The sequence below is a fragment of the Manduca sexta genome, chromosome 16 (assembly GCF_014839805.1).
Source record: "Manduca sexta isolate Smith_Timp_Sample1 chromosome 16, JHU_Msex_v1.0, whole genome shotgun sequence".
Lineage (NCBI taxonomy): Eukaryota > Metazoa > Arthropoda > Insecta > Lepidoptera > Sphingidae > Manduca > Manduca sexta.
In genome coordinates this window covers 4311096-4327383 of record NC_051130.1, presented here as the reverse complement: position 1 = coordinate 4327383, position 16288 = coordinate 4311096, and the positions used below count along the sequence as shown (strand labels likewise).

Here is a 16288-nt window from a genome sequence, read left to right as displayed (position 1 = left end):
AAGTGGTTTTTATTTATTTGAAGACGGTGTTTTTGTCTCGGCATTATATCCCACATATAAATGCGAAAGTTTGTGAGGTTGGATGTATGGATGTTTGTTCCTCTTTCACGAAAAAACTACTGAACGGATTTGGATGAAACTTATCTGATAGCTTGCTGTTTGTTAGGCTTTTATCTGACAACCAATTAGATTCAAGTTGTATCCCAATATTAGCCAATCACAAAGGCTCTATGTCTACGTACTGCAAAGGCTTCCATGCCATCAACACTGAAAAACAGACTTGTTATCACAGCAATGCTCCGTCCTTGGATAAATAACGTTTATGAATAAGGGGAATAGACTACAATTTATAATGATTTTGTGCAATATTTATGTGATCCAATTTTGTCTGTCTATATGTTATCGATTTTCTCATAATCTACAGAACACATTTTTATGAAGTTTCGTAAGGAGATAGTTTACCCTAGGAAGGTTATAGGCTACTTTCTATCCCGGGAAAATATATAGCGGGTATTTTATCCCGTACAACTCCTTCACGCGGGCGAAGCCGTGAGCAAAGGCCAGTTCAAAATAATTATGTTAAAGAAGTTACAAAATAGATAAGAAGTTATAAAAGAGATCACGCGACCATCTTGATTATAAAATAATTATATTTATACACAGAAGTGTGCAGTACAATAAAGATAATGTTAACAAAACGCAATGTGTAACAGAGATATCGTTAATAGCGGCTTTAAGTCGATACAAACACACTTATCTAGACAGTACTTTTTACGTGACGTAGGCTAGAATCCGTATATACTTGGTTCTCGAGTGAAGCTAATTTGCAATAAATAACCAACTACCTACATAATGCGAAGGCTGTTATATTTGCCCAGCATTATGCACATATATTTTTATATCGCGACATAAATTGAACTCAAGGCAGTTGCTACCGGTCTCGGCTCTACTTCACACTGATTTGAAGTTTATTTTTAATGGATATATTACAAGAGTTACCGATAAATAAATGGCATTTACTTCAGAAAAAATTGAAGAATTTGTGGCCACATAACGTGCCGGGGTACTACGCTCTGTATCTAAATACAAAGTGCCCTGGAGTGCGGGATGCATTTAAGTTCAAAGTATATTGTCCTTACGGAGATATGAACAATGGATTTATTGCTATTAGTCATAAGGTTAGTATTACAAGTTTTAGAAATTTACTTAATTCATATTACATTATCAGATAAGTTTTAATACATCTATTTATTGCTTACGTCAAATTATTTTAGACACTAAGCGATATTTCATGATTGTTTTGTTAGTCACTTCTTATCAGAGAGTTTCAATTAAGGAATATTATACCTAGTATGATACATGATTGCTAGTTCATTTAAATAAAAAAATACTAAAGTAAATTGGAAAAAGAAATTGCAAATATTTGACAGGCGCTCAAAACAAGAATGAAGAAATAAACATATTTTATTTTATTACATCTAGTCTGTACTTGTATAAGCTCTGAGACGAAGGCTACGAATAACAAAATACAGCAAAAATATAAATACATACACAATTAGGCCAAATTAGCAGACCATACTTCAAATATGTGATGAAAATATCAACGAGGATAGTAAAGAGAACATCCCCTCATTTTTATAAAGATAATTTCCATATTGAATATAGAAAATTGTCAACAATATTACATTGAATTTGTATTCTGTTCAGGGTACGTTTGACTGCATAATATTTTCAATAACAGAAGACACGAGCAAATTGGAAGAAGCTATCCTGAATACAAAGTTGATCGACTGGAGTCAACTTGTGCTGTTTGATTTGGTGACGTCTGTCACTGTGAAGTGTTTGGAGAGGATAAGAAATGTTTTTGAGTTCAGTCATTGGCACTTGGGGAGGGTGAAGATGTACTACCTAGATCATAGAACGAAGCCATTTGAAGACCTAAGGTATTCCGAATTTTCTCATTCGGCAAATAAAAAAAATCCAATGGTAGTGATTTAGTAAATTTAATGGCAAATCAATAAAACATGTAACCTTATGACAAAGGCTTGCTTTTGCTCATGAATAAAGAAATTACAAATAAATAATGGGTACAATGACATTGTTGAAGAAAAGAAAGGAGAAGACGGGACTTTCTCAAACAACAAATAAGTTTTCACTTCTTCAGCAATATAGTTTCTGCACCACCAACCCCTACACCATATTTAAGGACTAATAAAATTTTATATTTATACTATTTTATCAAAGAAAAGACAGAATTTTGAAGCTTAAACTAATATGAATTTGCTCCAGAATACAAAGAGATACTTCACAAAACAGTGTCCGATGTTAACTAAACACAAACTAAATTGTAAATACATTACAGATGCCCTTCCGACACTTATTTGGCACCGGTGAAACAAGATAACATTCAACGGGTTGACGATACGTGGCCTTACCGGCATTCAGGATCACGCTTCTACTTCTCAACATTAGACTCCAACTCTTTGTCATTCGGCTTATTTTCCTCTGCCACGGACCAATTGTTGGCTTGGACCTTTTTGAACGAGTATAATTTTGTATGCCATTTGTACTGCGAAGAGGAATTCAGAAGGAATGGATATGCCGAGTACTTGGTGAGGTTTGTTGTAAATCGGGAATTAGTGGCGGGTAATGATGTGTATGCGTATGTTGAGGTGGGTAATGAGCGGTCGGCAGGTTTGTTTACGAAATTAGGCTTTATGGATGTGGATGATAGCGGTTATCTGTTCGTTCAGAAATAATTTTAATCCACCTATCGTTGTGTCAATTAGGATTTTATTTATCTTATGTTGTAATTTATATCTATATAGTTTAAAAGCAGTTAGATAAAGTTTATGTAATATGAATTGGTAGACAATTTATTTATGTGATAATAAAATAATTTAGTTAAGCAATATTTTGAATGCTTCTTTTAAATCAATAAAACTTTTCTCAACCCTGTGCTCAATAAAAGTTCCGTCAAAACTGATTCAGCAGAACAGCCTCAGCATACAAATAGAAATAAAAAATAATGCTTATTACTTATTGATCGTGTGAAATGCAATAGTAAAGATTCCGAAAACGTCATATGAACTAGTGCTGCTGCTAATATTATTACAGCATTTTTTCTAATTTTGTACAATGAAGGATTATCAGTTATTGTTCTCACCCTTATTACGAGGGGAGGTGTCGGCCTGGAGTGGCGTATATAGGTCAATCATTTCATACAATATCATGTTACTTGTGTCTGTTGATTTTATCCCAGGGTCTTTGTAGGATGAAATACATTGAAAAATGTTTTAGAACACACTTCTGACAGGTTGGTTTGGCAATTCTTATGGCTAGCCAACAGCCGTGGTCTACATATGATGATGACGTCACTGAATTTTTGAGTAATCTAATTTATGCAACGATTTGTGTCGTCCAGTTTTACTTTTATATGTGAAAAAATTGAAAGGTAAGATTTATTGAAATAGTTATTGCAAACGGCCAGGGATTTTACGCTTGAAGAATTATTTATTATCATTATTCAACATTGAATTTCTTCATAAACTGTACTTTATTTTTTTTTTTTATTACACACTATCCGAAATGACCTCAGGGAATATAACCATTTCAGTTATATTCCCTGAAATAAATTATAAAACAAAGCTTCGAGAATCATCGATAAACAATCATAGCAATAGTGAATCACTATGCAATTTGTTTAAAGCGCGTTGTTTACGGAGGACCAGTCGGTGGAGTGATAGGGCAGCGGCTCGGCCGCTTCTTGCATTTAAATGTAGCATTAGACAGTAATTGTGCTATTACCAGAGCGGAATATCAAGTAGATGATGCTGGATATTCATTTTGGGTCTAAGAAATGTCTTCGAAAATATACGGTTTTGAATATGTTTCGTATTAGGTATATCCAGTGGTTTATTGGTGAATACACGCAATTTCAATTATTCATTATTATAATTTATGTAAGCAAACTATTCAAATAAATGATATTGACAAATAGATAATTAATATTTATAGCATAGTAGGTTAAAGGCCAATTATAATTAGTTTCAGTACCTATATTTTCTGTCAGGTTCCCGTTTGGGAAATTTCTCATTTCACCTCTGATAAGCAAACTGGGGTACAGATAGAATACCGCAGTCGACATAATTATTCCGGTCTGTGTGAACCCAATATACACGGGCTGATCCCGAAACGTGACACACCGACATGGGCTTTGCCGGGCTTTAACACCTCAAGTAGATACGCTGGACGGCATCGATGGACGGTGTTTGGGCGGATACGAAATAATATATCACTAGCTGTAATTTACCTGTCAGTGCTCCTTATAACCCGATTTCTATCGGCTTCCCTTTCGTGCGTGATGTTGTGTGTGTGCGTGCGTGGGTGTGTGTGTGTGTGTGTGTTGTCTTTCGTAATTTATGTAAAATCTAATTATCATTACAACGATTTCCAGACCGCATTTATAAATATTATCAGAATTTTTATGTTGTGTCGGGTTCCTTTTCGAAAAATTTCATCTTTCGCCTCTGTTACTTGTACTTGCTGTAATAAAACTTGATGATGTAGAGTTTAGGGCATCGTAAATTCAGAATCAAAACAGTTTTATCGTCATCTTCATTGTTAATGAAAATCAATATTATTTTTATTACATTTAAATGATCTACGTAAAAGTAATGTTTCAAAGCCTCTCTTTACGTTGTAATGTATAAGAATTATTCTATCAAATCACGCATCGCGTTTGCCTTAACGATATCAAATGAAGAATTCGTGACTAGGCAAATTGTTATTAGCAGAATGAAAAATTACCCTAATGGTCTGTATAATGCAAGAAACCCTGTCAGAAACACGTTATAAATACAACTCTACTACATGCAGCATACTATGCTGGTACTATTGCTGAGGATATATCGTATATCCGCCCGGATAGCAACCACAGTACAAGATGTTAAAAGCCGCCATAGTGAACCACGTAAGTATGTCGCGTTCTGGGACCATGCTCTATATATCAGGTTCCTACAGGCCGGCATAATTGTGTCGACTGCCGAGGGGTAATCTCTCAGTCGACATTTTATTGGACCCCACTCCACATACCTGTTGTGCAGGAGAGTCACTTTGTATTGCACGTAAAAACAACCTTTACATGGAACATTTAAGTTATTGTATACTATAAAAGCGTTAAGCATTGTATCGGCGGGTAAGTGTAATCCATCACAAAGAATCCGGGAGCGTCCCTGGGGCCGCGTCAGGCGTCAGGTTACTAGGCCACCGACGTTTACAGAGGTAACGCGAAAAATCTCCATCGTACCACTTCGACGAAATTGAATTCATATTTTGAGAAAACCTGTGCTTGCCATATAGAACACAGTGGTGAAGGGTCCGTATAATCGATTCCCGCCGGCTTCCATTTTGTAATTTATGTTAATTCTATTTATTATTAAAACGATTTGTAGATCGCATTTATGCATTTTAGTATCTATATGTTGTGTCGGGCTCCCTTTTGGAAAACTTCACCTTTACCACTGCTAGAACAACCGTTAGGGTAGTTTAAGGTAGTGATTAAAGAAAGTCCGGAAAAATGTTCTACGATTTGTTAGTTGTTTTGTTATTGAATTTTATAATATGGAGTGATGTTGTAAGTTAATCAAAGATTTTTCTATATATTTTTTCATGAATGATTTTCTGAAGATTTGCAAATAAGGCGGGCCTTCAAGGGTTCCTTTACCTTGTAAAAATTTTACCCATTAAAGTGTGGTACCAAAGTAGAAATAATAAAGAAAATATTATAAATAAAGTTTATTTATTTTTTATACTTTACGATAATTTTTACAGGTGAATAGTCTTCTCTTCAGTGAAACGTGTAGTATTATTCAATCTTAGTGTTACAAATAAACGTTAAAATCATGTACATTCATAAAAGTAACTGAACAAATGAAAACCTCAAGAAGGTTCTACAAATTAACTTCAGTCCAAATACTTTTCTTTATTTAGAATAAATTAAGCCCTGTGAAGTTTATTTTCATTAAGTAAGACGATTGTTAATAAGGACACAAAAGTAAAGACGATTTGAAATTATGAATTTGTTCAGTTGCTATTGTATCAGTTGTCCATGACACAAATTCATTCTTATCTCAGTATTTTATCTCCGAAAGATGACATAAGGCGCAACCGTTGTAGGAAATTTTTGACAATAATTATTTGATTAGGGTGACCGTATTGTCGCAAAATTATTGTAAAAAATATTGTCCATTAAAATATAGATTATTGAGATTATACAACTTCTCTACATATATATAAAAAAGAATCAATATTTCCCTTGGTCACGCCATCACGCGTGAACGGCTGGACCGATTATACTATTTTTTTTTTGTTGTGTTTGTTATTATCAGGTGAAGGTTCTTATGAAAGAAAAAATTCAAAAAATTCGCGGAAAATTAGAACATTTAAGGAAACTTAATGACAATATTAATTTTACATAACTGTCAGCGGTTTAAAATAACTGTCAGCGATCAACAGAATGCGCGCGTGCATACTTATATAGTTAAGACAGGACAACGTCTGTCGGGTCAACTAGTATTCAATAATATAAAGGAATACTGTACAACTGACAAATAACTTTCTTAACACCGACAGTGGTGCCTCCCCAGCTATCGCCATAGTAACAATCCAATGTTGCCGCTTTATAATTAATAAACTTCTGATGCCAATTTAAAAAAAAAAAACAAAGTGAGGGGGCCCTATTTTGTCTATGGGGACATATCGGTATTTTTGCTATTACGAGCGTACTAATCGAAGGACAGCTTTGATAGCCGTATAGGTAAATAGGGGATTTTTTAATTTTCTTGTTGCTTTCGAAGCGAGAGAAGTATGCCAGAATCGTTTCAAGTGCAAAGTAGCAATTCATAATCTCTGCCTACCCTATGAGATCGGGGTGTGATATTATGTATGAATGTATGTATATTATACGTACATTTTCAATACACATATAATATGTATCGAAGCTATCCATCGGATAGAACGCCCGTAGGTGATTGGAAAAAGATGGATTGACGGGCATAGAGACGGAACAGAACCCCCTGACCTTATGTTTAATTATTTTTTTACCGACAACCCTCACACTATATCTATATTGACCATAATACCAACGACAAGCAACTGAAGAGTGTTTGTTTGTGGTATGCAAAGCTTTGTCATTTAGTTTAACGCACTATTGTGTTAGGTATAAGGCAATTGATATTGATATGTTTTCATCGCCGCTTCTTACCGCGCACGTGCAAATCTTGGAATCAACTCCCTGCATTAAAGTTCCTCGAGTGCTATGACTTGTCCTTCTTTAAACGAGGCTTAAAAATAATGCTCATCTCCTAGTAGGCAACGCCTTGGCTGTGCCTTTGGCATTGCAAAGTCTATGGGCGGCGAATGCTGCTTACCCTCAGGCGGACCGCTTGCTTATTTCCCTACTAGACACCCCGGATCTATGGGGGAGCAAGCCGGGGCCCATGCCCCGGGCGGCGAATTCAGAGGGCGGCAAGTCCAAACTTGGCAGACGAATACACAACTTATATTTAACGCAACTTTGACTACTAAGACATCCAGAACATTACACACATAAATAGTTATTTCCTGCGGGGCGCGAAATGATGATGATGATGAGGACAAAGTTAAAAATATAGGTGGTAGGGAGCTGCATTACCCAGACTTTACCCCGCCTCCAAAAAATTCAAGATCCGGGACTGCTACTAAAGTATAGTGTTGAAATATAAAACTTATAAACAATTGCGTGTTCTTATTATACCTGACCTAGCCCATTAATTGCTACTATTAATAAGATGTTATGGATTTTAAATAATACAATTTTACGGATATTATCGTGATTTTTTTATATTATAATCTTCTCTAGATATTTGCAAGGCTTTAGAACTTTTATAATCACATGGCGGACTGCGGTGTTGGTCGTCCGAAAATTCAAAATTACAATATCTACCTACATTTTACAATTATACAAAATTTAAAATAATTGCAATAAAATCCGTAAAATAGTTTTATTTCAATGTCTAAGATTTGCGGAAACGCAAGATATCATTAAGAAGTTATCAAGCTTACTACCATCAGCAGTTTGCTATCATTTAGTTGCAAAAACACAATTCAGAAGAAACGTATCTCCGATACTACAGAGCAATCTCCTCCTAGCTGCATTCGCATCAATCTTCATTTGTAGATGTCGGTACCAAGTGCAGCCCGCTCTTAGATGTAACACTTACAGAATCAAGTTTAAATGTTCTTCGATGTTTGCTTACCGTTTGTTCGCTTGTTTCGGTTTTATTACTGGAACGATTTATATCGGTGTATGTTGATGGTGCTAGACTATATTTTATATCCGCCGGGATAGCTACCACCGTACATAAGACGTTATAACTAGCCATAGTGGCCCGCGTAAGTGTGTCGCGTTCCGAAACCAGTCTGTGTGTATCCGGTACCAACAGGCCGGCATAATTATATGACATATGCATATTAACTGCCGAGAGGTAATCATCTCTCAGTCGACATTCTATTGGATATTCCCATGACATTCCATTCAACTCACCTTCAGGTGCAGTGGGGTTATGTATAAAAATATAATAATAAATGGCCTAAGTAAGTATAAGGGCTAATTCCTCTCAGTAGGAGAGGAGACCCGTGCTCAGCAGTGGGCAAGTATATAATACAGGGCTGGTATTATTATTATAGAAAAAGAAATGTTTTAAATATTTCTATTGGTACCCCAACCGCTAACGATATTTTAATATTGGAAGATTAAAGGAAGTTGATTTGTTGGTCTAGTATAGATGCTATTATATAATATTTTATTTCTAACTAATTTTTAAATGTAAAATTAGTGAACATTTTTAGCTGTTTGTCAAAAGTAAACAGACAAAATTTAAGAAATTCAGATGTAATTTTCCACACGTTCCAAGTCTCGATTTAACATATAAACTACTTTTTATCTATACTTAAAATAAATCTGTAGAGAGGTCAATTCTGTACATGAAATATATTTCCAAAATAACTATCAGGGGGTGATTAGGGATCGATACTGATGCCAAAAATGCAATTAGTAAAATTTTTGTCTGTCTGTCTGTCTGTCTTTCTGTCTGTCTGTCTGTCTGTCTGTCTGTCTGTATAACCGTTATAGAAACAAAAACTACTCGACGGATTTTAACGAAACTTGGTACAATTATTTGTCATTCAGAATAAGAGCACGGTAGGACTCTTATACTTGAAAACAAGCCTTCAAAACTGGCGAATGGAGAGTATTCTCCCCTTTGTTTACAATCAGTAAGGTCACATAGCCGTACCCTCATACAAAAGGAAAGATCTTTCACACCGTCAGAATCACCAGTGAAAACTAGTTTCAAACAATTCAACTTATAAATCTTCTTTCTTGCTACATTGCTATTAAAATCCAGCCCTTGTTGGTTAGGGATGACATTGCGATGGCAAAAGGCAACCAAAATATTCCTTTGCGGTTTTGCAAGGTATTAGCGGCCTATTGCGCGATAAATTAAAGGCTTTGTGCACTACATGAATAGAAAATTAAAGTGGTAGGTAGTGTAGAATGATAAGTTTTAACTATTAAATAGTTTTGGTAAATAATGGAATTTAAATAATGTAACTGATGTTCAATTAAGTTAATATCTGTGATTTTTTCTAAACTATATTTTTATTTACTAATATTTTTAAACATCTGTAACTTATATTTCAATATAAAAACCAAAATTTTAATTTTAAAAGCCCCAGCTAGCTTTCCAAATTATTTCACTCTAGACAGTTTTATCCAAACCAGCAATATATTTAGAAGATAAATCGTCTAGACCGTCTAGAGCTCCCCTGATATAGTTAATTATTAACAAACAGAAATTGCGATATAAGTTGGAATATCCCGGGGTTCGCAAGGTCAGAGCACTCTGGCCCCACTTACCGTTTGACCTTTGTCCTCGTCCGAGAATTTTGGGATGCATGGACCTTCCCGAATGGTCAGGACCGCACGGAATACATAATATTGCATTACTTTTACTCGATCTAGGATAAGTTGAGGTCTCCGGTTGATAAAGATTTAATAGACCAAAGATTTAAAAAATAATTAAATGTTGATAGAGTATCTTGATAAAAAAGAGTTAGGATTATTCTAGTAATATTGATTTATAGAATGTTCTTAAAATTATCACCTATGAAGAGAGATCATAATCATTGTAGCAATATATCAACTTTCTAACACAATTTATAAAAGTAACAAAACATTCAACCTTCGCAAATAAACCCGCAGCTGAACAACTACTCCAACAATGTATGCAATGGTCTGATATAACATAATCATTTTAAAAAGTCCTTCGGGCACGTAGTCTACGTATGCGTTTGCACGACCTTTTAATTCATCATCCCTCTCCCATTCGCATTACTAATTCATTCCATTCTCAGTTAATTTAATTCGCGTTTATAATTTCTGAGTGCTTCAGTAGGAATCCCGAGGTAGAACAAGAATGCTATTGTGAATTCGCTGTTCTTACACTTTGAGTTAAATATTGCTCTTATTAAATAGTTAAATGCATACTTTTATAACATAGCTTTACTTCGAGTATAATTTTAAATACATAATATATATTTTGCAATTTGATAAATTAGTTATTTCTCAAAGAAAGTCTCAGAAAAGTCACAGATATGTAGGTATCCTAATATTTTTTTCACGCTTAAAGTGATATTTAACATTCAATACACCCTTAACCTCAAAAACTCACTGGTGCGTGACGTGGCGTTGGATTCGAAGAATTTTATAATTAATTAAGTGTTTCAAGAGATTACATGTATAAAATTTTCACGAGCTAAACAATAATTACAAACTAAGTTCCTTTCATTCGTAATAGTCTACATAATCGTTTTTTTAACGTTATATAAGTCTATTTGGCTTTGAATTTAGACTTGAAAAACTTGTATCAGTCGCCTACATAGATGTGGCTCAATATTAATATACGAGTGATAGATATCGGGTACTATAAACAACCTTCAGTTGTATAGCGCAAGCCTGACTTGAAAAAAATTTTGAGGATAACATAAACATGTGTTCGAATCTGTGGCCACACAATTCTCGCTACGAGGGTTGCATGTAATTTGAAGCTCGAAAACTCGTCATGATTGTTTCGGTGGCAAATTTTCATTGCGTATATGATTGACGTTGTTAGTTCTTCCGTTCTTGGGTTCCATCTTCGGGTAAAGTGATGTTTTCCTGCTCAGTTTCTGATTTAAGTCTGGTATTGTAAGGTTCAAATGTCAATAGGCTGGCTTTCGATGACATAGACCCAACACAGCAGGGGAATGTGATGTTCCTCTGCCTTTCCTTGAAAAGGGAAAAGGCATTTATAAACTCGCCTTTTCAAAAATATGCATTCAAAGTACATTTAGTAGCTTTGGAATACCTTTAGAAACAAAATCCAACACTTTTCAAACAAACGTAAATTAACCCCTTCATTGTTTAAAATTTAACAATAGAAACTAACTACGTCTAACAAGTTATTGTCGCTTCATTTGATCTTCGTTTATCGTTTAAGTTATGTTTAATTGTGTTTAACTTTGGAACCTATAATATACCGAAATTTTCTAGGTTTAGTTAGGAAATATTATAAAAAAATATGAGTCCTCTTATGTTATTTAAACCGAAGCTAAGAGGACTTGGAATAAACGTTAAAATAATATAAAGGTTTGACTTCGCTTCTTTAAAAAATTGCGTAATGGAGTCATACTATGCGAAGTTTATTTTTTCATTTCAATTTATGATATGTGGCTAAGCTCACTTTCTTGTTAAATATTTGTTAATATTTCAATCCTTTGCATAAATAATATTAAAATAACAACTTTTATACACTCTTGAAATGTAACTTCCTTTATTTAGTAATTTAAAGAACTGAAGTTTAACCACTTCAATTAGAGCAACTACCATTTAAAAAAGCTCCTTAACGCTTCGAACAGCTCCATATTCTTCCTCATGTACCTTCAGCCGTCGTCAAAAGCGTTGTTTGTCGGTCTCCGATTTCACTAACGAATGAAACAGATGGAGAAGCCACACGAATATCATTTTACGTGCGAGTAACCGCACTTTACATTTCGCCATTCGTTATTCGAACTCTGAAACTGTCTTGGGAATTCTGTTTACGGCTTTATAAATCCATTCGGTTTTGTAAATTGCTTTTTTTCTTCGTAATATATTATTGTTTTTGTAGATAATCATGCGATAAATCCAACGAGTTTGTCTTTGAAATTTTTGTTGTTTGTTTTCGCTTGTCGCACGGTATAAAATGATGTTATATTTCGTAGATAATGTTGACATATTTTTTCTGTCTTTAACTATGTAAGGGTATCTAAAAGCAGCCACGCCTGTAGATATAATTAGTTTTAAAAATAGTGTTAACTTCTTAATGAGTTGAAATATGGTAATTGTTATAATATCAATTAAGAATTACTTTCTTTACAAGCTGATATTATCATACGACGCCAAATGAAAATAAGCTTCTTATGCTCGCAAGGGTGCAATGCCTTCAAAATACTATCTTGATTGCTATAATCTTCATTATATCAAAGAACCGATAGTCGATAATGTTTTTAATATCGGAAGAAGTATTAGGTTTAGAGGAAAAATCGTTCTTGTTGCTAGCAGAATTTACATTTACTCAGAGTGAAAAGGTATGTAACCAGCCATGAAGCCATCAAAGTCTTTTTACCTCTCTGTGGGAAGGAAGATGTTTATCTTCAATTTGAAATACTTTTATCTTTTATCACAGTTGTCTGTTAATTTCTACGTAAAGGTGTTGTGGTTTGGGGTAAGAATTAAAATAAGGCACGTTTTTGGTATCGCAGTCAACGAGCTGTGGACCGGAGACAAAGAATTGGGTAATACTTTGAAGGTTTTTCTAAAACGCTTTTTGTCGATTAATTCGATAATTAATTCCTTAAACTCATTGTGATCGAACCGTCACATCAGAGTATTAAATGCTTATTGCATTAAAAAGAAAACCAATTTAAATCCACTCAAGAGAACTTTGGCAATGAATTCAAACTACAATGTGCTAAATGGTAATTATAAAACTTTAAATATATTTAAATGCGTTTATTCAATACGAGATAAGTTTAGCTCAACTAGAAATTGACTGTTACGCCAAAATAGCGCTTAAACTATTATCATTTAAACTTTGTTTCGAAATAATTTGTTTGCTAATTAAGTTTAAATTAGTTCAGTAGTTCTGGATTATGGAGATAACTGGGAGTTGATTGATAAGTTACAACTTTTATTTAAATTCTTGGTGCTGTATTTGTTTTGCAATAAGACTGCCGTAAGGTTTCGGGTTCGATTCCCGGTAAAGTGATATTATTTTATTTTTCAACATTAGCCCCGAGTAAGAAATAGTGCCCAATATATGGCAATATGCTAGTACTCAAACAATACCATCACCGTCTACCCCTGAAAAAAGAAAATGGCTATGATAATAAAATATTGGAAAAACGGATATAGTCTAGCCGTGAAAAAGACTGTAAAGACTCGAAGCAGAGGTCAGAGGTATCGAATTGTATCCAAAATTTTTACTATTGTTTATGATAAAATTATTATAAAAATAAGTAGTAACTGAAATATCTTTGCTGGTCTACGTATCTTCTATAATTAAGTGATAAAATTTCAACCCTGGATGATTAATAGAAGCACGTCTGGTTCTAGAACCATTTACACCTTTGACGAATACCTACGTGACGGATGATCGAAAGAAAGAATTTCAAACAATTGAATATCATCTCCTAAGATTTTTTATGTGGCCACGGCAAAGTGATCCTTCTGCACTATGTAAATAGAGGGGAGTTTAAATAGAATATTGATTGACGAAAGATGTTTATCCGTCCCCAGTTGACACAATAATGCCGGCCTATCTGAAACCGGATATACACAGACTGACCGGTAACTGATCTAGGTTAAATCAATTTAAGCAGGCATTCAGCTAGTAAAAAAATTAAGTACTATTAATGAATATAATTTAAGGACACTCTAGTTTGAAAAGAATGGAATGTTTTTTATAAATCTATAGTTTTTACGCAATCGCAATAACTGTAGGTGTGACGTATCAGGCATTTACTATCAAGCGCTCCAATATATGGATTAAAATAAAACTATGGAAGCATCATGAAATGCTTTACACCAGTCCAGAGGAAATTAAATGCAGATCGAAATAAATGATAAAAACATGCATCAGTTTTAATCCGCAAATGGAATCAGATAAGTGGTCTTCAGTAAATGACGACGTTCTTTTTACGTGACATAATGAAGGGAGTTTAAATGGAATCATAACCTGTGTTGACAATTGGATACATAACATACATAAACATCACGCATTTATCCCCGAAGGGGTATGCAGAGGCGCAACTAGGGCACCCACTTTTCGCCAAGTATGTTCCGTCCCATGATGTGATAGGGGGCGAGCCTATCGCCATATCGGGCACAAATTCCAGACTCCGGGCTAATACTGAGCAGAAAAAACCAAATATCACTTTGCCCGACCCGGGATTCGAACCCAGGACCTCAGAGCGCTATTGTACCGGACATGCAATACAACTACGCCACCGAGGCAGTCAGTGAAAATTGGATCCTGTATGATAATCGTGTTACGTTCATCGTTATTAGTATTTGCTTCGGTGGCATAGTTGAACGGCATGCACGGCAGCGCTCAAAGGTCCTGGGTTCAAATCCCAGGTCGGGCTACTTGGGTTTTACTGCTCAGTATTAGTCCGACGTCTGGAATTTGTGCGTGATTTGGCGATTGGCTCGCCCCCTATCGCATCATGGGACGGAACACGACGAAAAGTGGGTGCCCCGGTTGCGCCACGGTATACCCCTTCGAGGATAAATGCGTGATGTATGTGTTATTAGTACCACATGCTTAGTAAATATTTTATCACTGGTATGACTAGTTGTTTCAACAGCTGTGGTCGTTGTCGCCGTCGGTAGTCTGTGATACAGACAGCCATTTGAGATATGAACTCTTGAAAAAGAAAAACGTGAAGTAGGTATGTTAAAATAAAGAAATTATAGTTAGTTTTGAATATTGCTACAAAATCCTTCTGAGCGTTTTTTTATTGCTTTGAATGACGCGACGAGCTTGCCGTTCGTCTGATGGTAAGCTGTAAGACCGCCCCTAAACAGTACCTATAAACGCCATCCAAAAATATGAATTACACAGTATTGTTTGGTATCCTGAGACATGGGATGTTAAGTCTTTATGTCCAGTAGTTATACCAGCTACAATTTTCTTCAAACCGCAATACAATAGTGACTATACACTGCTGCTTGGCGGCAGAAATTGACATTGCGGTGTTACCTACCCAGGCGGACTCTCACATATGAGAGACTTGCCACCAGTACCTATCAACGTTATTGACAGTGAATGTTACTCATGAATAACCATTGGAAGATATTTATAGACGATCAATGTGGCGGTGATCAAACAACATATTTGATAATTAGAGCATCGAATAGGACCTGCGCATAAATTATAACAACTATAACACAATGTAAATTGTTACAAAATAATATGTGTACAATGGCCGACAGAAAAAACTGGTGACAACTACCCAAACTTCAAATACTCAAACACAACAAGCACACTTAGTAACAGGTAAAATACGCAAATTACTGTTTCCATAAAATATGAGAAGGACAGACTGTAAGCTTCTTGTTTCACGTCTTTTGCGTTTAGCCAAACACAAGTCGGAGCCATTGCTCATAATATTTTTGTCTTATGATTGACAAAATGTAAGTTTGTAATAAATGTGTTTTTTTTTCTGACATAGAGAGGGAAGGGAGGGTAGCAGATCGCTGCTTCGTAGCCATTTCTATTCGCTGATGATACTTAATAATTTGAATTCCGCAGACCGTTATGCTGGCATTCACTAATTTGTTACAGTCCGTCGCTCCCTTGACCAGAGTAAGATTGTGATTTTCAGCTCAAATTTAAATTTAACCGTAGAAGTTTTAGCATCCATATATTGTATTATCCATTCTTTTTATGCATAGCGGTACCTATGGATTCTAAAACTTAATATTTCAAGCTGACCCCAACCAAAACATTACAAAATTATATTGAAATCGGTAAGTGCTTTAGGAAAAAATTGCGTGTACGAAAAGCATAGTAATTTTTTTTTAATATCATTCCTCTCGTTCTCCATTAATTTAAAAAAAATATTCGTTCACACAAATCTTGTCCTAACAATTACGAACACACCA

At 35.0% G+C, this 16288-nt stretch overlaps 1 protein-coding gene across 1 annotated transcript; it reads left to right on the top strand.

Annotated features, from left to right (window-relative positions):
* The first annotated feature begins 842 nt into the window (after positions 1-842).
* Positions 843-2921, top strand: LOC115447572. The gene is made up of 3 exons (XM_030174713.2): positions 843-1178; positions 1708-1943; positions 2363-2921. Exons 1-3 carry the CDS (start codon positions 978-980, stop codon positions 2757-2759), a joined length of 834 nt encoding a protein of 277 aa, XP_030030573.2. The 5' UTR covers positions 843-977; the 3' UTR covers positions 2760-2921.
* Positions 2922-16288: the final 13367 nt, after the last annotated feature.